The 25,512-nt window shown below is 43.2% G+C and overlaps 2 protein-coding genes across 5 annotated transcripts in view; one reads left to right on the top strand and one right to left on the bottom strand.

The window, feature by feature from the left end:
* Positions 1-2,577, bottom strand: part of RELCH (RAB11 binding and LisH domain, coiled-coil and HEAT repeat containing) — a 62,083-nt gene extending 59,506 nt beyond the window's left edge. For 3 of the 4 annotated variants that reach the window (XM_083359131.1, XM_083359132.1, XM_083359133.1), the window contains exon 1: positions 1,991-2,555. In XM_083359131.1, coding sequence (XP_083215257.1) covers positions 1,991-2,444 — 454 coding nt within the window. In that variant the 5' untranslated portion in view covers positions 2,445-2,555. Of the gene's footprint in view, positions 1-1,990 lie in introns of all 4 variants that reach the window. The other variant, XR_014492074.1, reaches the window with a different exon arrangement.
* A 168-nt stretch (positions 2,578-2,745) lies between these two features.
* Positions 2,746-25,512, top strand: part of PIGN (phosphatidylinositol glycan anchor biosynthesis class N) — a 78,871-nt gene continuing 56,104 nt past the window's right edge. Inside the window, exons 1-6 of the mRNA XM_083359136.1 lie at positions 2,746-2,875; positions 5,853-6,258; positions 18,425-18,694; positions 19,514-19,635; positions 21,423-21,521; positions 24,837-24,943. Coding sequence (XP_083215262.1) covers positions 18,468-18,694; positions 19,514-19,635; positions 21,423-21,521; positions 24,837-24,943 — 555 coding nt within the window. The 5' untranslated portion in view covers positions 2,746-2,875; positions 5,853-6,258; positions 18,425-18,467. The remainder of the gene's footprint in view (positions 2,876-5,852; positions 6,259-18,424; positions 18,695-19,513; positions 19,636-21,422; positions 21,522-24,836; positions 24,944-25,512) is intronic.

Here is a 25,512-nt window from a genome sequence, read left to right as displayed (position 1 = left end):
TAAAAACCTGCTGCTTCTTTAGCTATGACTTTTTGGTTTCTATCAAATTGCAAATGGCAAGATGAACCAGAACAACTCCAGCGGTGTCAGAACTCAGAGCTGGTTTTACATACTGCACTACGATGTTGACACTTTTGAACTTTGATGTCACCAAAGACTCCTGAAAATATCAGGGATAGTCAAGAAAATAAATAATCAACTCGATTCAGAGTTCTCACTTGTAGCATAAATGACCAGGGTCAAATTATCACATTTTGGGCGTATTACATATGACCAAGCTCTCTTGAGTAATCCATAATGCTGAGAATGATGGAAAGAAAATGAGACCAACCCAACAGCATGATTTATGGACATGATTACAGTGGTAACAGGTACACCATTAGAAGACCTGGAAGACCAGATAAAGGACACATCATCATGAAGAAAATCTACCAACTTGATGGTGGTAATCAAGTTGGGGTCGACTCATTAAGACTCAACACCAACTTGATTATCACCATCAATAACACTTATGTTTACTCCTAGTTTGTTTACTAAATCACAACCGGCTGGACTCGTGAAGCAGGCTAAGATAAAACCAAACACATTATGACTTAGAACAAGGCTCCATAGCAAGTTCATATAGTGACCACCTAAAATTAGTTCTCAGAGTCTCTCTCAAACTTGTTTCTGAATTGAAAGGTCTGTGACAAAGGTGAAGGTATTGTGTTTGTATGTGTGTATAAAATTCAAATTTATCAAAATCAGCTGAAATCACAGAGCTGCTATTCTTTTCTATGGTGATGCACGAACTACACCCCCCCCAAATATTTAAACTCATGCTGTGTAATTCAATCCACCATGGCCCTAAAAATACCTTGCCATAAGAATAGTAAAAGCCTCACAGATTCATAATAGATAGCACTTACAATCTACGGCCATCTAAATGATCAACAGTTCATACCTGGCACTTAACTCAATGTGATTTAGTTCTATCTACATAAATTTGACTGCAGTCTCAAAACCATCCAGTCCAATCATACATACATTTTTTTTAAAAAAAAATAAAGCCTGCCTTCTCATTAAGTGCTTCGAGTCATATCACACCATCTTTTTCAAAAACGGGTATTGGCGCTAGTAATGCAGTCGAGCGAACCCATCTATCTGGGCATTTCTTCACGTGTGCCATGGCAGACCAGGGGCGATCCCTGCCTCTTTTCTACGAAGATTTTACAAACGCTCCGACAACCCCAAATAAGGGTTTGGGGGTTTTTTTGGTTTTTTTTTTGAAAATACACCCAAGGTCAACCAATAAGCCTTGGTGGAGCAGTGGGCTAATGCCTCCTTAAGTAACACCAGCTGCCTGAAATTAGTGCAGGTTCGCATCCCACCAGGCTCAAGGTTGACTCAGCCTTCCATCCTTCCGAGGTAGGTAAAATGAGGACCCAGATTATTGGGGGCAATAAGCTGACTTTGTAATAATGCCACTTGGGAGAGGTGTGAAAGCCCTAATAAGCAGGCATGTACATAGAATCAGGGCTTTTTTTCTCATAGAACACTCAGAACGGAGTTCCGGCACCTTTTTTGGATGGAACCTTGTAGGGCAGGCAAGGCGGGTTGTATGACATGTGTGAGTTCCGGCACCTTTTTCTTTCACAAAAAAAAAACACTGCATAGAATGAAGGCTATTGCTAAGCACATTGATTTGTGCTTTATATTGTAAGCTGCCCTGAGTCTTCGGAGAAGGGCGGGATATAAATGGATTTTTTTTAAAAAAACAACAACAAAAAACCAAGGGCTGAAACCTGGCAAGGGGAAGGAAAGAAGAAGAAGAAGAAGAAGAAGAAGAAGAAGAAGAAGAAGAAGAAGAAGAAGAAGAAGAAGAAGAAGAAGAAGAAGAAGAAGAAGAAGAAGAAGAAGAAGAAGAAGAAGAAGAAGAAGAAGAAGAAGAAGAAGAAGAAGGAGTCCTTCTAAGCTTCCCTTTGTTTTTAAGCACGGCTTATCCACTTACGGAGCTGTCCGGCGCCAGGCTCCTTCCCGCCTCCGACCATCGATATGATCCCGGGAGCTACTGAGGCGGAAGGAGTCGGTGCCAGGGCTCCGGCGCCGCCCGCACTTTGCCGCTCGAAGTTGCCAGGGTTGGAAAAAAAGTCGCGCAGGCGAGGCAGCTCCCGGCCGCTCTCCAGAAGCTCCGTGTGCAATTCCAGCGCCGTCAAGACGAACTGGTCGCGCAGCAGCTGAGCCGCTAAAGCATCCACCGGCACCCGGGGCGGCTCCTCGGCCTGCACAGGCGGCGGCGGCAACAGTTGCTGAAGGGGTGGCGAAGAAGAGGTGGAGACCGGGAGCGGAGCGCCCGAGACGCCGGGGTCGCTACCGCCGCTGCCCCCCGGCCTGGTCTCCTCCGGCTCGGACTCTTCGGAGTCGCTGAGGAAGGGGTTCACTCCTCCGCCCCCCACCACCGCCATCTTGAGAGAAGAGGAATTTCCCCCAGAGCCGCGCTGTCTTGCCAGCAGCGCCCCAGTCAAACCCGGTTACCACAGCAGCGAGTCGCAACCCACCAATCCCTCTGCCGCGCCTGCGCGCCCGGGCGCCTCCTGTCTTTCGGAAGTCGGGGGGGGTGTTTCCGCATAGGAACTCTCGCGAGATCCTCCGCCGGGCATTTCTGGTTCCTGGAGATACTGGCAGGCCGAAACGGGGGGCGGGGGCATCGCTTGGTTTCCCCTTACTTTGAGGGTTGGGAAGGCGTTTGTTAAATTATAAGCCAGCCATGTAGGGCAAGCTGTCAAAAAAAAAAAAAAGAAAAGAAAAGAAAAAGCCAACACGATCCTAGCCTGTGTTAACAGAGGGGATAGAATCAAGATCGCGGGAAGTGAGGCTACCGCTTGAGAGCGCCTGGGTAAGACCATGCTTGGAATACTGCTTCCGGTATTGGTCACCCCAAATATAAAAAAAAAGAGATTGAGACTCTGGAAGGAGTGCAGAAAAGATGATGTGGGGGCGGGGGTGGGTGGGCTGAAGACTAAAACATTTGAAGACCGTTTGCAGGAATTGGGTATGTCTAATCCATGGGTCTTCAAACTCGGCCCTTTTATGACTCATGGACTTCAACTCCCAGAATTTCTCAGCCAGGCATGCTGGCTGAGGAATTCTGGGAGTTGAAGTCCATGAGTCATAAAAGGGCCGAGTTTGAAGACCCCTGGTCTAATCTAATGGCTCAGTGGGTTAGGACGCTGAGCTTGTCGATCAGAAGGTTGGCAGTTTGGCGGGTCAAATCCCGAGTGCCGCGTAGCAGAGTGAGCGCCTGTTACAGTGAGTGCCTGTTACTCGTCCCAGCTTCTGCCAACCTAGCAGTTCGAAAGCACGTAAAAATGCAAGTAGAAAAATAGGGACCGCTACATTCCGTGCGCGTTCCGTCCGCCTTTGGTGTCTAGTCATGCTGGCCACATAACCATGGAGACGTCCTCGGACAAGCGCTGGCTCTTCAGCTTTGAAACGGAGATGAGCACCAGCCCCTAGAGTCAGAAACAACTAGCACTCATGTGTGGGGGAACCTTTACCTTTAATCTAGTGAAAAGAAGAACCACGGGTGACATGATAGTGTCCCAATATTTCAAGGGCTGCCACAGCACCAGAAGGCAAGACAAGAAGCAATGGATGGAAATTGAACAAAGAGAAAAGCAACCTAGAACTAAGGAATAACTTCCAGACAGTAAGAACAATCAAGCAGTGGAACAACTTGCCTTCAGAAGTTCTGGGTGTTCCAACGCTGGAGGCTTTTAAAAAGGGACTGGACAACCATTTGTTCAAAATGATATGAAGTTCTCTGCTTGAGCAGGGGGTTGGACTAGAAGACCTCCAAGGTCCCTTCCAACTCTGCTATTCTGTTCAAAGAGGATTCCTCAGCTATTATGATGCCATTCCCACCTCCCCAACAGTTTGTGCTGCCAAATGAACAACTCCTTCCAAGCTATTGTAAACTTCAGAAATATGTTATGAAAATAGTGTAATCACCCACCAGTAATGAATGAAGATGAAAATCATTGCACTATTTTCTATTATTTATAAGTCAGTTGCATATTACCCTTTGATACCTGAAAGATTAAGTTACGGATAGATTTTTTCCATGACTCTATCAGGTTGCTAGGAATGGAAAATGATTTGATGGCACATAAGAAAACATTTCAAAATTGTCCTGCAGAAATATAGTCCTAATTTATTTTTTAAATGGGTTGAGATAGTAACTCAGACAATACACTCTAACATTCTCTTTAATAATTATTTACCTACATTCAGGATCAAAAGCTATGAACCTATGGGTGAAATAGAAAAGGTTTATGGAATTTCTGAGGGCTAGTTTGGTAGCATTGGGCTACAAATTGAGAGGCTGTGAGCTTTAGTCCCGCTTTGGACATGAAGCTGGGAAGATGATCTGGACCAATTGCTAGAATGGAAGAACACCCCCTCCTAAAAGCTCTAGATTTAGTTCTGAACTGCTACAAACATCAGAACCAGGAGAAGTTACAGTAGCCAGAACTCTTAAGTGAATTTAGAGTTGAGTGTATCACAATAAAAACAGTATTAATAAAGGAGAATATTTGTAGCTCAGGGTTGATATGAGGGGGGTCTTTGTTGCTTTTTGAGCTTGTTTTCTTGCAGATGTTTCATTACCCAAACTGGGTAACATCATCAATGCTAGCCTGATGAAATAATTTAATTTTAATTTAATTTAATTTAATAACATTTATATACCGCCCTTCTCCCTGAGGACTCAGGGCGGTTCACAGGGCAGAATAAAATAGTGAATACAAACATTAAAAAAGATTAAACAAATTGCCCTAGTTAAAAACAATATAAATACAACACTAAAAACCCCCAGAAAAGTTAAAAAACAAAAAATAAAATAACCCCAACACTCCCCCTCAGGCTAGGCCGGCTTGTACAAACAGAAATGTCTTAAGATCGCGACGAAAGGAGCGAAGATCGGGCGCCATCCGGAGCTCAACCGGTAGCTGATTCCACAGCTCCGGAGCGCCCACAGAGAAGGATCTCCCCCTGGGGGCCACCAATCGACATTCTCTGATCGGTGGCACCCTGAGGAGGCCCTCTCTGTGGGAACGCACAGGGCGCAGGGAGCTTGATGCCGGCAGCAGATGTTCCCTGAGACCCCAGCACTGATGTTACCAAATTTGGGTAACGAAAATGTCTGCAAGAAAACAAGCAAGCTCAGAGAGCACCAAAGACCCCACATAAAAACAGTATGCTGTTTATTACTATGTCATAAAATTTCTATACTTTTTGTAATAATTTCATAATGAGAAGCCAAAGGGATCACCTAGTCAAGTTATAACCTCTTTAACCCTTGTAACTCCCTCCCTCTTCACTTCAGACTGTCTCAAATGCAAGCCTATATGGTTGCTTTATTCTGTAACAGACACAGGCAAATTTTATCCCATGAAAGGATGCTGCTTTTCCACATTAGGGATGAGAAACCTGTGCTATTAAACATGTTACTAGGACTCATGCAGTTGTGGTCCAAACATATTCTAAGATTTCCTGTCTTTAAACTTTAAAGCATACTCAACTTTAAACTTTCAGGCAGTGAACTTCAGCTCCCAGAATTCTCTTAGCTAGTTGAATTCTGGGAGTTGAAGTCCACGCATCTTAACGTTGCGAAACATTGCTTTAGATCAGGGGTCTTCAAACTCGGCCCTTTTATGACTCATGGACTTCAACTCCCAGAATTCCTCAGCCATTGTGCCTGACTGAGGAATTCTGGGAGTTGAAGTCCATGAGTCATAAAAGGGCCGAGTTTGAAGACCCATGCAAGTTTAGATTGATTACTTCCCACTATCTTAAAAGTTTTCACTTCTCAGAATTCCGAAATGAACCTGGCAGGGAATTTTGGAAATTGCAATCGAAGCACCGTTGGAATCTCCGCTTAGCGTGGGAGAAAAGCAGAGTGAATGAGAAAACAATTCAGCCCGACATCTCCCGAGCGTCATCCTGAGTCCTACAGATCTCGCGATAGTTTTGCTTTCCCGATACGGGAGCTGTGACGTTTTTGAAGGCAGAGCGTGTTTTTTTTAAAAAAAATAAAATAAAACAGAGGTGATAACTCGCAAGGAGTTCGTGAACGTTGCTCGTTTCTGCACTCCTCCCCCCCCCCGCATCCATTACTTTCTGCCTACCTGCCAAGAGTGTGGCGAAGGTTGTTTTTGCTGGTCGGCATATGTCTCCGAGGAGACGATCGCCCGCGCAGTAGCCGGTGGAATGAGCGAGGTAAGCAACCTAAAGTAAGTCGCTTCCTGAAACGAGGGTGGATGTTCTGTTTTCTGACGCTTCCCTTCTCTGCAGGGAGTGTTCGGGCTCAGGTAGGTTTTGATTCGGGTAGAAAGAGGGGCTGGTTATATCCATAGGATTTGTCAATGGCTTGCAACCATTGTGGTTGGTACCTTGTGTTTAGAGACGCCAACAACACCATGATAAGCTATGCATTATTGTATAGTAGTGGCCCAAATTGGGGAAAATCTTTTGGGAAAAGTGGACAGTAGAAATGCCACCTTTGGTTAAGTTTCCACCAATTTTTCTTCTAATTTCTTTATAATGAGGACCCAGATTGTTGGGGGCAATAAGATGACTTTGTAATAATGCCGCTTTGCAGGGGGGGGGGCGAAAGCCCTAATAAGCAGGCATATACATAGAATGAAGGCTATTGCTAAGCACATTGATTTGTGCTTTAAATTGTAAGCCGCCGTGAGTCTTCGGAGAAGGGCGGGATATAAATGGGATTAAAATAAAAATAAAAAAATAAATAACTGTAGCGTTGTTCGCTTAATATTATTATTTTACATCGCTTTCTGGGCAACCAGTCAACTCTTTGCACCATTTCTTTAATTTTATTACATTTTACAAGCTCACTAAATGAAAGAACACAAAAAACCCCAACTAACTTGATAGCGATCACGTAACACGCTGACAAATGTCCTCCTCTCAGCTTCAATGCATGAGTTCAATAACTGAATCCTATTGCGATCTGATTGGCTCATTGTCAAACCAAGATGTCACCTGATTGGCTCTCTAAACACTCATTTTCACTGGCTACAGTCAGATGAAGGAAAGCTACCTGATATCAACCTAAGGAAGTTGTGCTTCCTTTTTTTTTTAAAAAAAAAAATTCCATTTATATGGAATTTTCTGGTTATTTGGCTATAACTTTTCCTAGACTACAGTACAGATAATTGAACAACCTTTGTTGCATTACATTCTTGATTAAATTATCATTCTATTGATATATAATTTTATGGTACTACTCAAAAAAAAAAGTGGTGTTATTAGCCATCAAACCTCAAAAATACACTTTTCCCAAAAGGTTTCCACAATTTTGGCCACTACTGTGGGCACTAATATATTGTCACTAAATTAGAATACTGGAATTAATTGTAAATTAATTGGAAGTAATTGTAATAAGTGTGTGTGTGCATGGACTCAAACCTTCAGCGAAGATTAACTTTTGGTGCCATCATTGTGGTGGTACCTTTGTGTTTAAGCAAGCCAACAGCAATGTGATGAGCTATGCATTATTATAGACACTAATATATTGTCAATACATTATATTGCTGGAATTAAGAACAGTTGAAGTCATGTTTTTGATTCTAGCAATCTAATGTATACAGTCTAATGTATACATTACAATCTAGTGTATAAGTGTGTGTGCATGGACTCAAATCTCCAGTGAAGCTTGACTTTTGGTGCCATTTTTTCCTGACAATAATATGGAAATAGTGTGCCATCCAAGTCCGGCCTTAGCCATGAAAGCCAGCCGGGTGACTTTGGGCCAGTCACTCATTCTCTCTCTCAGCCTTATTCACCTCAGAGAGTTGTGTTGTGGGAAAAATGAAAGGGTGTGTAGGCGGGATGAATAAATAAAATATTTTCTTGATTTCCAAGGTTATTATACAGCAGCAATTTCCTAGTGATGTCGTATTCAAGTACCCTCTGGATCTCATTCTGCCCACCTATTTTTTTAAAAAAAAGTCCATCCAAGATTAGCTAGGTACTGTAACTAAGCAAATTCTTACAAGCACAAGCAAAGCCAAAGTAAGATTGGTTTTGGCCTAGGATATGAGTCTGTTGCCACTGTGGTTTATGTTTATTGTGTTTATAAATCATCCTTATTCAGCAAACTTTGGTTAACTAAAAGATGGCAGAATTTGAGTGAATGCAGCCTTTTTTCATGAGAATTCAATTGTTGAATCTCAGAGTCCTAATAAAAAAAACTAAAGTACATTCTTCAAAAATGTGTTTGGTTTGAGCTTAAGGAAATTAAATGAGCTCAACCACTGTTTTGTTTTTGTATGAAGCTAGTTCATTATGGTTTATTTAAACCATAATTTATTTAAATCATAATTAAACAAATTGTAGCTTAGAGAATAGTTTAGCAAAGCATAAACATACATCCAGCAGAAAAGAGATGCTCTACAGGACTGGAATACCTTTGGACAAAATTTGGATTTAAGATGTGAAATTTACATGTTTTGTCCCTTAGCATCTCTGCCCCCAGTTTGAAATTTATTGAAATATACAGACATAAACTAAAATTTTAAAGGAAAATAAAATTTTCCTCTCATTCTAAAGCTTTCCTGATCTGGTCCTCCCATAGGTAATGCACAATTACTATATCAGAACAATCTGAACAGACGTACAGTCATTTAACGACATTCCAGACTTACGACAGTCTAGGAAAGGGGACGCGGTGGCTCAGTGGGTTAGGACGCTGAGCTTGTCGATCAGAAGGTCGGCAGTTTGGTGGGTCGAATCCCAAGTGCCGCGTAACAGAGTAAGCGCCTGTTACTCGTCCCAGCTTCTGCCAACCTAGCAGTTCGAAAGCACGTAAAAATGCAAGTAGAAAAATAGGGACCACTACGGTGGGAAGGTAACAGCGTTCCGTGCGCCTTTGGCGTCTAGTCATGCCGGCCACATGACCACGGAGACGTCCTCGGACAAGCGCTGGTTCTTCGGCTTTGAAATGGAGATGAGCACCGGCCCCTAGAGTCAGAAACGACTAGCACACATGTGCGGGGGAACCTTTAGGAAAGGTTGCTTAATGGCCTGTAAAGTACTTCCAGCCATAGGAAAATATTTTACCACCACTCAGTGGTGATGTGATCACAATCTAGCCAAGAGCCCCACGATCCAGTGATTGTCATTTGCAATTTTCTTTTATCGTTTTCCCCAGAAAGTCAATGGGGAAGCTGGCAGGAAGGTTGCAAGCTGCATCTGCCTGCCAAGGAGATTGTCTCTTGTCTCTGGAGAAATAGGGCTCAGACCCAGAAGATTTTAACTCTGTTTCTGCAGCTGGTCAGAGTTCTCTTCCATGCACGGAGGGAAGCTGAAATCCTTTTTCAGGCACTCTTTCAGCCAACTTTCAGAGATAAGAGGGAGCTGAAATCTGAGCAGAGAGGCAGTGTGGTAAGGTAACTCTGTTACGTGGCACTCGGGATTCGACCCACCAAACTGCCGACCTTCTGATCGACAAGCTCAGCGTCCTAACCCACTGAGCCACCGCGTCCCTTTCTTTAAGATTAGAGATCTTTTAATTTATTATTTATTTATTATTGGGACTTATTTGCCGCCCTATCTCCCAAAGTACTCCAGCACGGTTTTACTCGCTCTCAGGGGTGCCCCCCCATCCTGGGTGCGACCCGCCTTACCTTTTAATCTGCCTCTTGATGACGGGCCTGATTGCTGGGACCCTGAGAGATGACCGGGCAGGAACAGGAGCCTAAGATATAAATTTAATAAGAGGCCCCTGATTACTTTTTTAGCCAAATTTTTTGTAGGGTTAGGGAGGGGGGAGGGTTGTGGTTGGTTGGAGATGGGGGGTAATCCACCAACTGTTGTTCAGGCCAGGCCCAGGATAGATCGCGTTGAGAGGGAGCCGGGGTCGGTCATCTCCGGAGCTCAGGAGCGGGTCGTGGGATTGCCAATTCCCACGACGACAGGGAATGGCAGCAGGTGTAAGATCAGAGGGCCGTATCGACCTCCGGGAGGGCTTCTCCGCTATTTACAAGCGGTGAGGCGCTCCGACCCTCTGTCTTCGACCCAAGGTTCTGGGAGCGGGGATGTGCAGCCACCTGAGCTCCGGCTGGTGTACCTGAATGCCAGGTCCGTTGCTAACAAGGCTCCTCTCGTCCGGGATCTGGTCGAGGGTGAACATGCGGACCTGGCCTGCATCACGGAAACCTGGTTGGGCCCAGAGGGTGGTATCCCCCTGGTTGATCTTTGCCCACCAGGCTTCCGGGTGCTACACCGGCCTCGGACTCAGGGTAGGGGTGGGGGAGTGGCTGTGGTTATGAGGGAGACCTTATGTCCGCAGGAGGCCACCGTTCCTCAGATAGTCGGGTGTGAATCTCTCTTATTGAGGTTTGGTCCTAGGGCGCAGTTGGGCTTGCTGCTGGTGTACCTTTCGCCTAGTCGCGCAGCAGCAGCCCTGCCTGAGCTTCTCGATATCCTCTCAGGGCTGGTGATTGAGTTTCCCAAACTTATGGTTTTGGGAGACTTCAATCTACCATCCCTGGGAGGAGCATCTGAGTTAGCTCGGGAGTTCATGGCTTCCATGACGGCCATGGACCTGACGCAAGTAATTCATGGACCGACTCATGAGGGAGGCCACACCCTTGACTTAGTTTTCTTATCTGGACGGTGGTTAGATGATCTTGGTGGGGGCTCTCCAATTATTATGCCCCTGTCATGGACCGATCATCATCTCCTGCGGCTGGTCTTCCGTTTTGCCACTCCCCGCCGTGGGGTTGTTGAGCCAACCAGATGGTTCCGCCCCAGGCGCTTAATGGACCCTGAGAGGTTCCAGGCAGCACTGGGGTCCCCACCTGCCTCCTCAGCTCACAGCTCGGCGGATGCCTTAGTGGAAGCCTGGGAAAGGACGGCCACGGAGGCACTTGACCGAGTTGTACCCTTGCGGCCCCTGACCCAGCGCAGATCCCAATGGGCTCCATGGTTCTCCGCGGAGCTCCGGGAGATGAAGCGTTGGAGACGGGGCCTAGAGAGCGTTTGGAGGTCCAGCCGATCTGAGTCCGAACGATTGCGACTAAGAACCCATATTAGGTCTTATCTCGCAGCGATGTGGGTGGCGAGGTCTAACTACTTCGCTGCCCTCATCGCGTCCGCAGATAATCGCCCGGCCGCCCTGTTTAGGGTGACCCGCTCCCTCCTTAATCAGGAGGTGAGTGAGGAACCCTTGCAGGGGCGTGCCGAGGAATTTAATCAACATCTGTCAGACAAAATCGCTCGGATTCGGACCGATTTGGACTCCGACTGGGCAGTATCGGACGATCAGGACACGAGCGGTTTTGTCAATGTCATCTGGGAGGAGTTCGATCCTGTAACTCCGGAGGAAGTGGACAGGATCATGGGGAGGCTGAGCTCCACCACATGTTTATTGGACCCGTGCCCTTCCTGGCTGGTTTATGCAGCCCGGGAGGGGACACGAGGCTGGTTCCAGGCGGTTATATCTGCCTCTTTGAGTGAGGGTAGTTTTCCCGCCGCCTTGAAAGAGGCGGTGGTAAGACCTCTCCTCAAGAAGCCTGCCTTGGAACCGGCTGTGTTGAATAACTTTCGTCCGGTCTCCAACCTTCGCTTTCTTGCGAAGGTTGTTGAGATTGTGGTGGCGCATCAGCTCCCTCTGGTCCTGGATGAAGCGGATTATCTAGACCCGTACCAATCGGGCTTCAGGCCCGGGTACAGCACGGAGACGGCATTGGTCGCGCTGGTGAATGATCTCTGGAGGGCTTGGGACAAGGGATATTCCTCTGTCCTAGTCCTATTAGACCTCTCAGCGGCTTTCGATACCATCGACCATGGTATCCTGCTGCGGCGTCTCAGGGGATTGGGAGTGGGAGGCACGGTTCTTCAGTGGTTCTCCTCCTATCTCCTGGGACGCTCGCAGTCGGTGTTGGCAGGGGGGCAGAGGTCGACCGCGAGGCCTCTTGTTTGTGGAGTCCCTCAGGGGTCGGTCCTCTCGCCTCTCCTGTTCAACATCTACATGAAACCGCTGGGTGAGATCATTCGTGGTTTTGGAGTTGGGTATCATCAGTATGCTGATGATACCCAACTTTTCATTTCGACCCCAAACCACCCCAGTGATGCCCTCGACGTGATGTCCCGGTGCCTGGAGGCGGTCCGGGTCTGGATGGGGAGGAACAGGCTTCGACTCAACCCTGACAAGACTGAGTGGCTGTGCGTACCGGCATCTCGGGATATTCAGGATATCCCACCCCTCACTATGGGGGGTGAGTCATTACCTCCTGTAGATAGGGCTCGCAACTTGGGAGTCCTCCTAGATTCACAGCTCTCCTTAGAAGACCATATTGTAGCTGTGACTAGGGGGGCCTTCGCCCAGGTTCGCCTGGTGCGCCAGTTGCGGCCCTATCTAGACCGGGATGCCTTACGTACGGTCACTCATGCGCTCGTGACCTCTCGTCTTGATTACTGCAACGCTCTCTACATGGGGCTACCCTTGAAGACCACTCGGAGGCTCCAACTGGTACAGAATGCAGCCGCGAGAGTTGTGTTGGGAGTTTCCCGATACTCCCATGTCACACCTTTGCTCCGCAAGCTGCATTGGTTACCAGTTGTCTTCCGGGTGAGGTTCAAGGTGTTGGTAATGACCTACAAAGCCCTTCATGGCATGGGTCCGGAATACCTTGGGGAGCACCTGCAGCCGGCGTCAACTTCCCTCCGCCCAGTACGCTCCCACAGAGAGGGCCTCCTCAGGGTGCCACCGGTCAAAGAATGCCGACTGGTGGCCCCCAGGGGGAGGGCATTCTCTGTGGGTGCACCGGATTTATGGAACCATCTTCCGGTCGAGCTCCGGATGGCGCCCGATCTCCGCTCCTTCCGGCACGATCTTAAAACCCATCTCTTTAAACAAGCTGGCCTGGCCTGATGGGACGGGGTGGGATTTTTATAAATGAATTTTAATTTGTATTAATTTATGGGCATTGTTTAATCACGTTTTAATAATTTTTAATTTTTGTATCTAGTTTTTATGTATTGCCCTGTTCACCGCCCTGAGTCCTCCGGGAGAAGGGCGGTATATAAATTAAATTAATAATAATAATAATAATAACAACAATAATGTACAATAAATACAGAAGTTAAAATTAAAGGCCCCTGTAGAATAAATAAAAATTAAAATTAAAATAAATTAAAAATTAGAGTTAAAAATTAAAAACTTAATTAAAATCCCTGTCAGTCTAGCTCAGCCAGGTGGAAAAGGAGTGTTTTGAGGCCACGGCGAAAGGACTGGAGATCTGGGGCCATCCGAAGCTCAGGGGGGAGCTGGTTCCATAGGGCTGGCGCTCCCACAGAGAAGGCTCTCCCCCTGGGGGTCGCTAGCCGACATTGTCTAGCCGACGGTACCCTGAGGAGGCCTTCTCTGTGTGAGCGTACTGGGCGATGGGAAGTCGTTCCCGGCAGCAGATGGTCCTGCAAGTATCCCGGGCCTAAGCCATGTAGGACTTTAAAGGTAAGTACCAGCACCTTAAATCTCACCCGGAGGACAACTGGTAACCAATGCAGCTCACGCAGGAAGGGTGTAATATGGGAGTATCGGGTTGCTCCCATCACTACCCGCGCGACCGCACTCTAATTATTTGGAGAATACTGGAATAGGGAGCTGAGTTGGTGTGGTGGATATCATGGGGATTAAATTTATAGTAAATTTATTCACTATTCCAAGCAGACATTAACTAACCATTGAGGAACAGAAATGTTCTATTTCATGCAACTTATAAAATAAGAGTTCCAGTATGTATCTATGTTCTTCAGCTACATTTAAAGAAAAAAAAGCAGTTCTGTCCTCTAGTGGTCTTCAGCTGCTAGTGTTATTTGAGACCTTTGCTTATACTGTACAGTATAAAGAAAATAAAAAAATGTTGAATGGAGTACATACTTAATTTCATTGTGAGTTACACAATGGCAATAAAGATATTCTATTCTATTGACAATATTATTGGCACAAGGAGGTGGAAAAGCTGAGTTACAAGAGCAAAGAGGTGGCTATGGGATGACTGTGGAATAAGATGTTCATGTGCAAGTTTCAAGTCAAGATAAAGCAGAAGAACAAAATCAGCATCCACAATATTATCTTGAGCAGATTATCACTATTATCAGGAAACACATCACAAGTTGCTTTTAAGCCCTGAATGTCATTTATAGAGAACCAGAGGAAATATGCAGTGAAATCAAAGACATTGTTAAGGATGCATGAAAAGGTCTATAAGGGGAATCTAATCTAAAAGGTCAGGTTGAGGTAAGACCATCCTACAATGACCTATTGAAGCTGTTGCTAGCAGTCAACACCAACTTGATGTCACATAAGCAATTACTTTGTAGTTCCAAGGTGCAACAATTAATGGATTTATATATATATAAATTACAAGCTATATATTTGTATATATAGGTTGTAATTTATATTTGCTTATATTTTAGTTGAACTTTAAATATTGTCCTTTTCTTAGTTCATTACAATGGATTAAAATATTGCTTTTAAAATGTGAACTATGCTACTTTACATAAAGGCGAGTTTATCTGAATTCCTGTGCTGAGTGGTAAATAGACAAAGCAAACTAACTTTATGTTAGACAGCAGCCTCCCTTATCTAGGACCTAGGTGTCCTTCAAATTCTATTCCTCTAATGTCAGTCCCAGTGGGAGAATAGCTACGACCATGTATGTGGAGGACATTGTTGCTTTGGTATGTCTGCAACAGGATGAAAATTTACTGAAATGAATGATGTGGTCTAAATCATATTTTTTAGTCAATGTTTTTGAGAATATTGCAGATTTTGCCAAATTGGGTACCATGTTTCCTCAAAGTTTCCTAAACTGATATCTGGAGAATACAAGAAGTTCAGAAAAGTAGAACTTAAAAGATGGCACTGGAGCTTCGTTACCTACAAGTCTGTAATAAATCGCATACTTGTCCTAGAGATTTTGCATGGAAATTTCTGATGCAATTTTTCCTGATGCCAGAGACTTGCCTTGATAAATCAAGTGATATTAATGGAATATTTAACTCTCAAGGAGCTTTTTACCTTAGGTTTTCTGAATTGCTTAACTTCATTTACAGTTTAAAACAGATGGCATGTATTATTGCAATGTGAAATAATCAGTGAAAAATTTGACTGGAAGCTATTTTGAGAGATTATGTGAGTTACTAAACATTTAAATGAACAGTCATTCAAAAATTATCAAATATATCATGACAGGTCATATATATCATGCAAATATATTCATACTGATTTAGGGTGTGAGTAGAGTGCAGGAGTCTTGATTATTTCTACAATTAGTTTTCTCATATTTAAGGTGTCAGATCCCAATGTGTATATATAATTTAGAAGGTCATTTCAGTTGAATGTGTGTAGCCATAGAACCTGATTAACATTCAAGGCTGTTCTTACTATTGAACAATATAGTAACATCAATTTCAGCAGAAAATTCTGAGGTGACATTTCTGCCTGGTGTGAGCTTATCTATAAATTAATTGTTTCCTATCTCCTTGACAATGTGATTTTTTAAAAACCTGCTGCTTAGAAAAATAGCATCTATTTACACTTTTTAACAATATGCATGCTATGTTTCTTCTGCCTCTTGAAAATGCATTTTCAGTGGATTCTTTTAAATTATATATAGCAGGCTTGTAATGCTCATTGGAGTGTGGGCTTTTTGAAAAACGTGACTAAAATATTTTTTGTGCCTTGTTTGGAGGCTTTAAATATACCCTTTCATTGGTTTATCCTGTTCATCTGACAAATACTTTGTAGATGTTTCTTCCTTATTGAAAACATAAATAGAAATAGATAATGAATGGTGACATATTTTATAAAGATTTATATTTTGGCCTTTATTTAAAAAACAAAACAGCTTCAACATCCCGACTTTGTGAGGCAAACTTTTCAAAAGATATTGGGCATTAAATGGAGTAGTTTTGGAGAAAATTAGATCTGCAATTTGTCTCATTATGTTTATATTTTTATTTAGTGTAAAACAGGTGTCAAACCGTGGCAACTTTAAGACCTTTGGATTTTAACTCCCATAATTCCACAGGTAGCCATGATGGTTGAGGAATTCTGGGAGTTGGTCCACAAGTCTTAAAGTTGCCAAGGTTGGACACCCCTGACCTAAAGGGACCTGGTTCAATATAAGGCTGCAGCCAAAATTGCAACCAGTTTATTAGCCTGTAGCTTTATTGGGAAGCAATAATGGAGTTGCCTGAGAAGAACTGCCTGATCTGCTTCTTGTTTTTAATTCTGTTGCATCGTCTGGGCCTTGGTTTAGAGTCTCCCAAACTACGGCTTGTGTCTTGAATTGGTAGTTTGAGGGAAGTGGGGTACAATTTAGCTTTGATCCAAAGTGGCTTGTCAGCTTTTGCAAGGAACAAAATCATGGGATGAAGCCCAGAGTCCTAAGTACAAAAGTTCCAGATGGCTTTTTGGAGAGATAGCTAATTGAGATTTGGCCTTCATAGTTCAGGGATGGATAACTCAGTGGGTATATTTTTATTGATGCTTATTATTTTGATATCTTGAAGAGAGAGTTTTGGGAGTTTTAGTTGGTGGAAAATGTAATTGGTGGAGTACATGATACCAGAACCGTGTTATTGCGTGGCTATATTGAAAAACATATTGATTGCCAGTTTTATGAGTACAGTGTTATGCTTAATTTAGGCTCAGGTTTTAAATGCATTTTTGTCCATTTTCTTTCACATCATTTCCTAATGGTGTGAAAAGCAATTAAGCAATTAATCAGCCTGCTTTTGGTTGGATACCAATGTCTGTAAAAGAAAAAGAAAGGATGGGGGATGGGCAAAATAAATAAATAGAGATTGTGCACTGTTGCAAAATTGCATCAAAGCACAGCACAGCAAAAATAAATGTTTCTGATATGGCTGGTTTCGTTATACATACCAGCTGTTACTTTTATAGTCTTAGCTAATTTAGGGCTTCACTGTTTGATGGATTGCTCATGACCAGGCGACACCCTCATAAAGAAATGTGTGCTTTTAGTAAGTTTGGTTTTTAGAAAAAGCGCCTTCTGCTTAGTTGTTGCCAAATGTGTTAACTCAGAAGTTTTGTTAGCTCCTACATTTTATGTTTCCAAGAAAAAAGTATTTTTCTTCTGATTATTTGTGTCTCATTAATTTTGTAATGTTTATGTTTTATTTTTGAAGGTAATTGCTTTGGGTGCCTGTTATTATTGTTTAATAATAAATAACAACTAAGGTAATTAAGCTCAAGATTTTAAATTAATTAGCTGCTCCAATGCTTGGAAAATCAAAATTGGTTACCAGCCTACATTGAAAAATAATATCGTATTTTTATTTAGTTTGCTTATTAAATTTGTTTGCTGCCCATCTTTCCACAAGGCGACTTTAAAATCCTATCAAACAAATGTGAAAAATAATAGCGGCAGCCAATCTGTCAACATTTTAAATATTGATAAATGTAATCCATAGAAATAAAAACTCTTTTGATGTCCTCCATAATTTTTAAACATGGGAAGAGGTCCTGAGAGAAATAAGTTTAAGAAACACTGAATAATGCAGGTGACTCTGCATGTATGTTGGCATTATTTTTATTTTATTTTAATCCCATTTATATCCCGCCCTTCTCCGAAGACTCAGAGCGGCTTACAATTTAAGCACAAACCAATGTGCTTAGCAATAGCCTTCATTCTATGTATATGCCTGCTTAACAACAACAACAACATTGGAAGAGAACTTGGAGGTCTGCTCAGGCAGGAAACCTTATACCATTTCAGACAAATGGCTTTGAGAAGGAAGTATTTGACAACGCGGGGAATACATTAAAAAGCTGTTTTTGAATGGCTAAAGCAGAGATGTTTACAAACTTTGTATGCTTTCTGACTGCATACAGGTAGTACTCAAGTTACGACCACAATTGAGCCCAAAATTTCTGTTGCTAAATGAGACAGTTGTTAAGCGAATTTTGTCCAGTTTTACAACTTTTTTTTGCTACAGTTGTTAAGTGAATCACTGCAGTTAATTTTGTAACACAGCTGTTAAGTGAATTTTGCTTGTCATAAGGTTGGAAAAGGTAATCATGATCCTGGGATACTACAGCCATCATAAGTATGTGTCAGTTGCCAAGTGTCTGAATTTTGATCACACGACTGTGGGGATGCTGCAATGGACGTGTGAAAAACAGTCCTAAGTCATTTTTTCAGTGTTGCTGTAACTTCGGTCACTAAATGAAATAAATGATTGCACAACCATTTTCCATGCAGAGGCAGCCTCACCTTGTCTGCTTGAATATTCTTAGCTATTTGTGGATCAGCAGCACTTGTCAGCTTAGGATACAATGATTTCCTGTTTCACTAACCTATAATTTACTTTGATTGTTTTTTAGTGTTGGATCCCTTGTTCACATCCTCACTGACAACGTTATCACCATGAATATGCAATTTTTTATAATTGCTGGTATTTTGGTACACTGTGTGTTCCTGATCTCTATCTTTGACATTTATTTCACCTCTCCTTTGGTCCATGGAATGACTCCTCATCAAATTCTGCTGTCACCACCTGCACAACGCTTAGTACTGTTTGTTGCGGATGGTCTACGTGCAGATTCACTATATGCACTGGATGACAGTGGCAATTCTAATGCTCCTTTCCTTAGGTAACTTCATTTTCCTTCCAATATTTGTTACAATTACTTCTTGTTGAGGGAGATTTTTATATTTAGGGGGAAAACCCGCAAGTAGTTAACTATGAGCAGGATCCCATTTTGTCATAGGTGCTAATATTAGCAATTACATAATTATCGTACTCTCAGTCCAGCCATGGATTTGCATATTTCCCTGTCTCCTCCAGTATGTCCTGAATGTGTATATCACTCAGTATGTGTTGGAAAACTCATCTATGGATAACGTTAATTAATTTAATTCATGCTTTGCAATCAAGTCAGAAAAAAATCCTCTCACCTTTTGAAACTGCCTTTTTCAAGACTCGGTTCATATGTAATGCTAGGCTATATTTGTACCTGCATTTGTTTTTGTCTTAATTTCATCAATGAACCCATCCAGCCTATGTTAATTATAGATTATTTGTCTTTAATGGCAGACACTGCATTTAATTAAAAATGGAAGTTTCATTCTGAAGGAGCAGAGACATAGAGCATGCAAAAGTGCTTTAAGTTTGAATTGAATTACTTGCTTACTTGTCTAACTCCTAGGTATGGGAATCCTTTTTTTTCAGCAGCTGAGTCCATGATATCCAGTGGTGGGATTCAGCCAGTTCGCACCACTTTGGCAGAACTGGTAGCTAATTTTTTGTTGCCCAGGCCCAGAATAGACTTCTGGAAGCGGCATGCACATATTTGAATCCCCCCATTGATGATATTGTTCCATTTTTTCATGGCAGCCTAAAGTAGATCCAACACCTGAAGTGTAAGTGAGCTATGCCATCAGCTTTTTAATTTAGAATATCTTTCTTTCAGGAATATCATAGCTTCAAAAGGCAGTTGGGGAATATCTCATACACGTGTTCCAACAGAATCTAGACCTGGGCATGTTGCACTAATAGCTGGATTTTATGAAGATGTCAGCGCTGTTGCTAGAGGTATGGAACATCCAATTTATTTCAATAAAAAAGAAAAGGCTTTCTGTGTCTTTTGCAGCTCCTTTCGCTATATAATGAACATGGGAGCTGCTGTGTGTAAATTAGATGGCCAGTTTGTGGCAATTTTCTCTGCATCCTATCCTTTTATTATTTTGGAACACCTCCGATATAAATTGAAATGAGATTGCTGTGTTAAATTGTAGTTTGGTTAGTTATGGTTTATTGGATCACTGTAATCATACCTGGAAGGGACACGGTGGCTCAGTGGGTTAGGACGCTGAGCTTGTCGATCAGAAGGTCGGCAGTTTGGCGGGTCGAATCCCGAGTGCCGCATAGCAGAGTGAGCGCCTGTTACTCGTCCCAGCTTCTGCCAACCTAGCAGTTCGAAAGCACGTAAAAAAATGCAAGTAGAAAAATAGGGACCACTATGGTGGGAAGGTAACAGCGTTCCGTGCGCATTTGGCGTCTAGTCATGCTGGCCACATGACCACGGAGACGTCCTCGGACAAGCGCTGGCTCTTCGGCTTTGAAACGGAGATGAGCACCGGCCCCTAGAGTCGGAAATGACTAGCACACATGTGCGGGGGAACCTTTACCTTTACCTTTACCTAATCATACCTGGGTAAGCTCATGTTTCGTCATAAACTCTAATGTGGTTTATTTTGTTTTATTTTAGTATATTAAAGAGCTACTGGTATGTCTTTGAAATTCATCTATTTAAACTTTTGTAAATGGGAAATACTACTTTATAAAATTATGGCGGTATGCCAGCTTTCCATTCTGAGAACACAACTTTAAATGCAGTCAGGTATTATGAGTCGGAGACTAGTCTTCAACATTTATTACTGCATCTAAATGATATTTGCAGCACAATTCTGTGTATGATTACTGAGAAATAAATCATTAGTTTTAGTGAGGTCTGTTCTCCGATAAATCTGAACAAAACTGCAATCCTAAGTCATTCTCTCTCTCCATATATGTGTATGAAATGATATATATATATATATATATATATATATATATATATATATATATATATATATATATATATTGGGAAAGAAGGGATTAGTTTTTGTTTTCTCATCTTTGGATAATGTACTGCTGATTGAACTACATGTTACTTTATAGTATATGATAACATATTTTTGGTTTAGGGAAGTAAACAGAGTTTGAAACAATGGCTTGTTGGCTTCTTGCTTATAATTATGCTTTCGTATGATGTGTGCATGGAGACATATAGAATAAAGTAAAATAACTATCGTTTGCTTCTGGTTTCTGAGATTCCTGGCTCATTTTTATGCCTATCTTAGACCTCAAACAAATTCCTGAAACTACAAGAAGCAGCTTGGGGAAACAAATGGAAAGCAAACAAAGGATAGTTCAAAGAATCCAGTATTGTTTTATTTGTTTGAATTGTTTAATAAGCCATAATTAAAACAAGCTGAAATTTTGCATGATACTATACGTGAATAAGATTTGTGACCTTTCTTCTTTGAAGTTTCCAATATTGAAGTTTTTCAGATAGATTCTTTAGGTAATTTTTAGTAAACATTGGCATAAAAATAAGTTGAAAATCTATTATTTCTATGTAGGGAATTTTGAAATATTTTCACATTTTCTATGCAAAAATTACAATTAAAATAAGTATGTAACTTGCTAATTAAATGTGATGATGTGGATTTACTTTCCCTAAGTGAATATGCTGCCTTTATATCTTTTAACAACTGGAACCAAATCTGACTTTTTCCTTTAAAAATGACTTCAGCAATGCATCTTTTGACTTACAGGATGGAAAGAAAATCCAGTGGAATTTGATTCTATTTTCAATGAAAGTAAATATACTTGGAGCTGGGGAAGTCCAGATATTCTACCTATGTTTGCTAAAGGTGACTTGTCTTAGTGCTATTGATCATTTATGAAATATTAAAGATTTGTAATTAATTGTAATAACCAGAAGTCTTTTGAATGTTCATTTCCTAGAAAACCCCTTTGTAGTACATACAAGTCTTTGTAGTACATACATGGTCATCCTTGACTGATGACAACATACACTTCTGCACTAAATGTTCTGCTGAAGAACTATAATTGCAAATACTATTTTGGGATTTGCAGTAAATTTGTCTTCTGAGTATTTTAATCCACGTGAGTTTTTAAAACGCTGCCTAGATCAGGGATGTCAAACTGCCGGCCTGTGGGCCAGATGCCTCATGCCAAAACCGCGCCGGCAATGGGAAAAAAGTAGTGATATGTTGCGACATGTCACGTTACGTCGCGAGTTTGACACCCATGGCCTAGATCATTGATACATTTATTTTCCTCAAAAACTCAACAAGTTTTAAAAATATAAACAGTACTGTGCAAGAATCTTGGGCTACCATTAGATTTGTTGTTGTAGCAATGGTATAATGACCATATAATACAGGGGTCTTCAAACTTGGTCCTTTTATGACATGTGGACTTCAACTCCCAGAATTCCTTAGCCAGTGTGATAAGGTCTTTGTTACAAGTCCAAAACTACTGATGCTAGTTGTTTACATGTTAAATGGAAGGAAAAGTTATTTTTGACTAAATTACCCATGTAAAGTGTGTGAGCAGCTTCTAAGAGTTAGTATTAAATAACTCTTTTTAGTGAAGCTAAAATTCAAGACCCAACCCATAATGGTGGTCACACACTCGACCTGGTTTTTATCTCTGGGCAGTGGATTAATGATCTGGGTAGGGGAGATTTAACCATCCAACCCCTGTCATGGTCCAATCATTTCCTTCTCCAGCTAGACTTTCAGTACGCCACCCCCTGCCGCTGGGAGGCGGAACTGACCAGGTGGTTCCGCCCCAGGAGCCTTATGGACCCTGAGAGGTTTCAGACGGAGCTTGGGACATTTCCTGCTTCCCTTGCCCACGACTCTGCCAAGGCCCTAGTGGTAGCCTGGGAGAGGGCTGCTGCCAGGGCCTTGGATCGAGTCGTGCTTTTGCGGCCTCTGACCCAGCGCAGATCCCGGGTAGCCCCCTGGTTTACCGAGGGACTCCGAGAGATGAAGCGCCGGAAAAGACGCCTAGAGAGCTGTTGGAGGTCCAGCAGATCCGAATCTGATCGAACACGGCTAAGAACTTGTCTTAAGTCTTACCTAATGGCGATGGAAGCGGCAAAGCGTGTTTACTTTTCCGCTCTCATTGCGTCCGCAGATAACCGCCCAGCCGCCCTGTTTAGAGTGACGCGCTCACTGCTTAATCAGCAACCGAGGGATGACCCCTTGCAGGGTAGGACTGAGGAATTTGTACAGTATCTGCAGGACAAAATCGCTCAGATCTGGACTGGTTTGGATTCCAATTGGGCGGAATCCGACGGAGTGGAGAGGGCAGGACTTGGTCATACCATTTGGGGTGAGTTTGACCCTGTGACTTTGGATGATGTGGACAGGATTATGCGTAGGCTGAGCGCTGCAACTTGTTTATTGGACCCATGTCACTCCTGGCTGGTTTCGGCCGCCGGGGAGGTGACAGGGGGCTGGCTCCAGGCAGTTGTCAATGCTTCATTGACAGAGGGTCTCTTCCCCTCCGCTTTAAAAGAGGCGGTGGTAAGGTCCCTCCTCAAGAAGCCTGCTCTGGACCCGGCCTCGTTGAATAACTATCGTCTTGTCTCCAACCTTCGCTTTGTAGTGAAGGTTGTCGAGAGTGTTGTGGCACGTCAGCTTCCGCAATTCCTGGATGAATCAAATTATATGGACCCGTACCAGTCCGGTTTCAGACCTGGTTACAGCATGGAAACGGCATTGGTCACACTTGTAGATGATCTCTGGCGGGCCCAGGACAGGGGTTGCTCCTCTGTCCTGGTCCTACTTGACCTTTCAGCAGCTTTTGACACCATCGACCATGGTATCCTGCTGCGACGGCTCGAGGGGTTGGGAGTGGGAGGCACTGTTTTACGGTGGTTCTCCTACCTCTCGGGCCGTTTGCAGTTTGTAGTGGTAGGGGGGGCAGAGATCTACCCCGAGGCTCCTTTCATGTGGGGTTCCTCAGGAGTCGGTTCTCTCCCCCCTCCTGTTCAACATCTATATGAAGCCGCTGGGTGAGATCATCCGTGGCTTTGGGGTGAGGTATCACCAATATGCCGATGATACCCAGTTGTTTATCTCCACCCCGAGCCAACCCAGTGATGCCCTTGACGTGATGTCCCGGTGCCTGGAGGCGGTGCGAGTCTGGATGGGAAGGAACAGGCTCAGGCTAAACCCCTCCAAGACCGAGTGGCTGTGGATATCGGCATCTCGTACTGTCCAGCAGGTTCCATCTCTTCTTATGGGGGGGAGTTATTGCCCCCCTCAGAAAGGGCCCACAACTTGGGTGTTCTCCTGGATTCACGGCTTAATTTGGAAGACCATCTGGCTGCCGTGACCAGGGGGACTTTTGCACAGGTTCGGCTGGTATGCCAGTTGTGCCCCTTTTTGGACCGAGATGCCCTATGCATGGTCACCCACGCCCTTATCACTTCTCGCCTGGATTACTGCAATGCTGTCTACATGGGGCTGCCCTTGAAGTGCACCTGGAGGCTTCAACTGGTGCAAAATGCGGCCGCGCGGGTGCTTATGGGAGTATCTCGATACTCCCATGTTACACCACTCCTGCGCGAGCTGCATTGGCTTCCGATTGCCCTCCGGGTGCGATTCAAGGTGCTGGTAATTACCTTTAAAGCCCTACATGACTTAGGCCCGGGGTACTTGCGAGACCACCTGCTGCCAATGTCAACCTCCCATCGCCCGGTTCGCTCCCACAGAGTCGGCCTCCTCAGGGTTCCGTCGGCCAGGCAATGCCGGCTGGCAACCCCCAGGGGTAGCGCCTTCTCTGTGGGTGCGCTGACCCTCTGAAATGAACTGCCTCGGGAGCTGCGGACGGCCCCCGACCTTTGATCCTTCCGCCGTGACCTGAAGACATGGCTGTTCCAACAAGCGGGCCTGGACTGATCATGGTTTTTAAATTTGGTTTTTATCAGCTTAAATTGTCCTTTATTTCTCTATTTTAATTTTTTTTTAATCTTTGTATTCTATGTTTTTTTAATTTTTTATTGTTGTGAGCCACCCTGAGTCCTTAGGGAGAAGGGCGGCATATACATTTAATAAATAAATAAATAAAATGTTTTGAGAAGAAGACAGAGAAACTGAGTTAAAAATATAGATATTCTTTTCTTCAACTGGAATGTTTGGTTGCAGGTGCTACTGGTGATCATGTTTATACCAATTGCTATAAAGCTGAAAGAGAGGACTTTGCAGCTGAAGATGCCACTGTGCTGGACACTTGGGTTTTTGACCAGGTTAAGGTGAATAAAAATCTTCATTTTGCATCCCTATTATATGACTGACAGATTATAGTTGACAAATTTGTGCTGTGTCCTATATTCCCTGTTTGTTTTTTTAACAGTGTGGTGCATTTTAAATAAAGCGGGTTTTTAGGTAGTCCTCAGCTATCTAGGACATTTTTATGTTGGAATTTCCTGTCATTTGCTCCAAGATTTGTAATATAACGTGTCCATATTTCTATCTGAAGAAAGAATTAGAGATTTCTGTGTGCAGAATGCAAACAGATCTGATGTCTTTAAATTATGGATATTTTTACCTTCTGCTTCCTAAATTCTCCTTCAGTATTTTTACTTGGGATTTCTTTTTATTATAAAAGTCAGTGGCAAAAGAATCTGAGGAAAAATGGTGAAGATGAGAATAAATGTTAGATACTCGCATCTGTCTAAAAGGCATTTTGAGGGTTGTAACTTGTTTAGGCTTAAGTTATCCTATTGAATATACTATGTGTAGAAATGAATAAAGACCACATTCTACAGAGGAATTTATCTAAATGTCTTTTTTCCAGGTTCTTCTGTGTGATAATTGCTGA

Source organism: Vipera ursinii (genome assembly GCF_947247035.1).
Source record: "Vipera ursinii genome assembly, chromosome: 3".
Taxonomy (NCBI): domain Eukaryota; kingdom Metazoa; phylum Chordata; class Lepidosauria; order Squamata; family Viperidae; genus Vipera; species Vipera ursinii.
The sequence above is the reverse complement of the archived record's forward strand: the minus strand, read 5'-3'. Positions and strand labels throughout refer to the sequence as shown.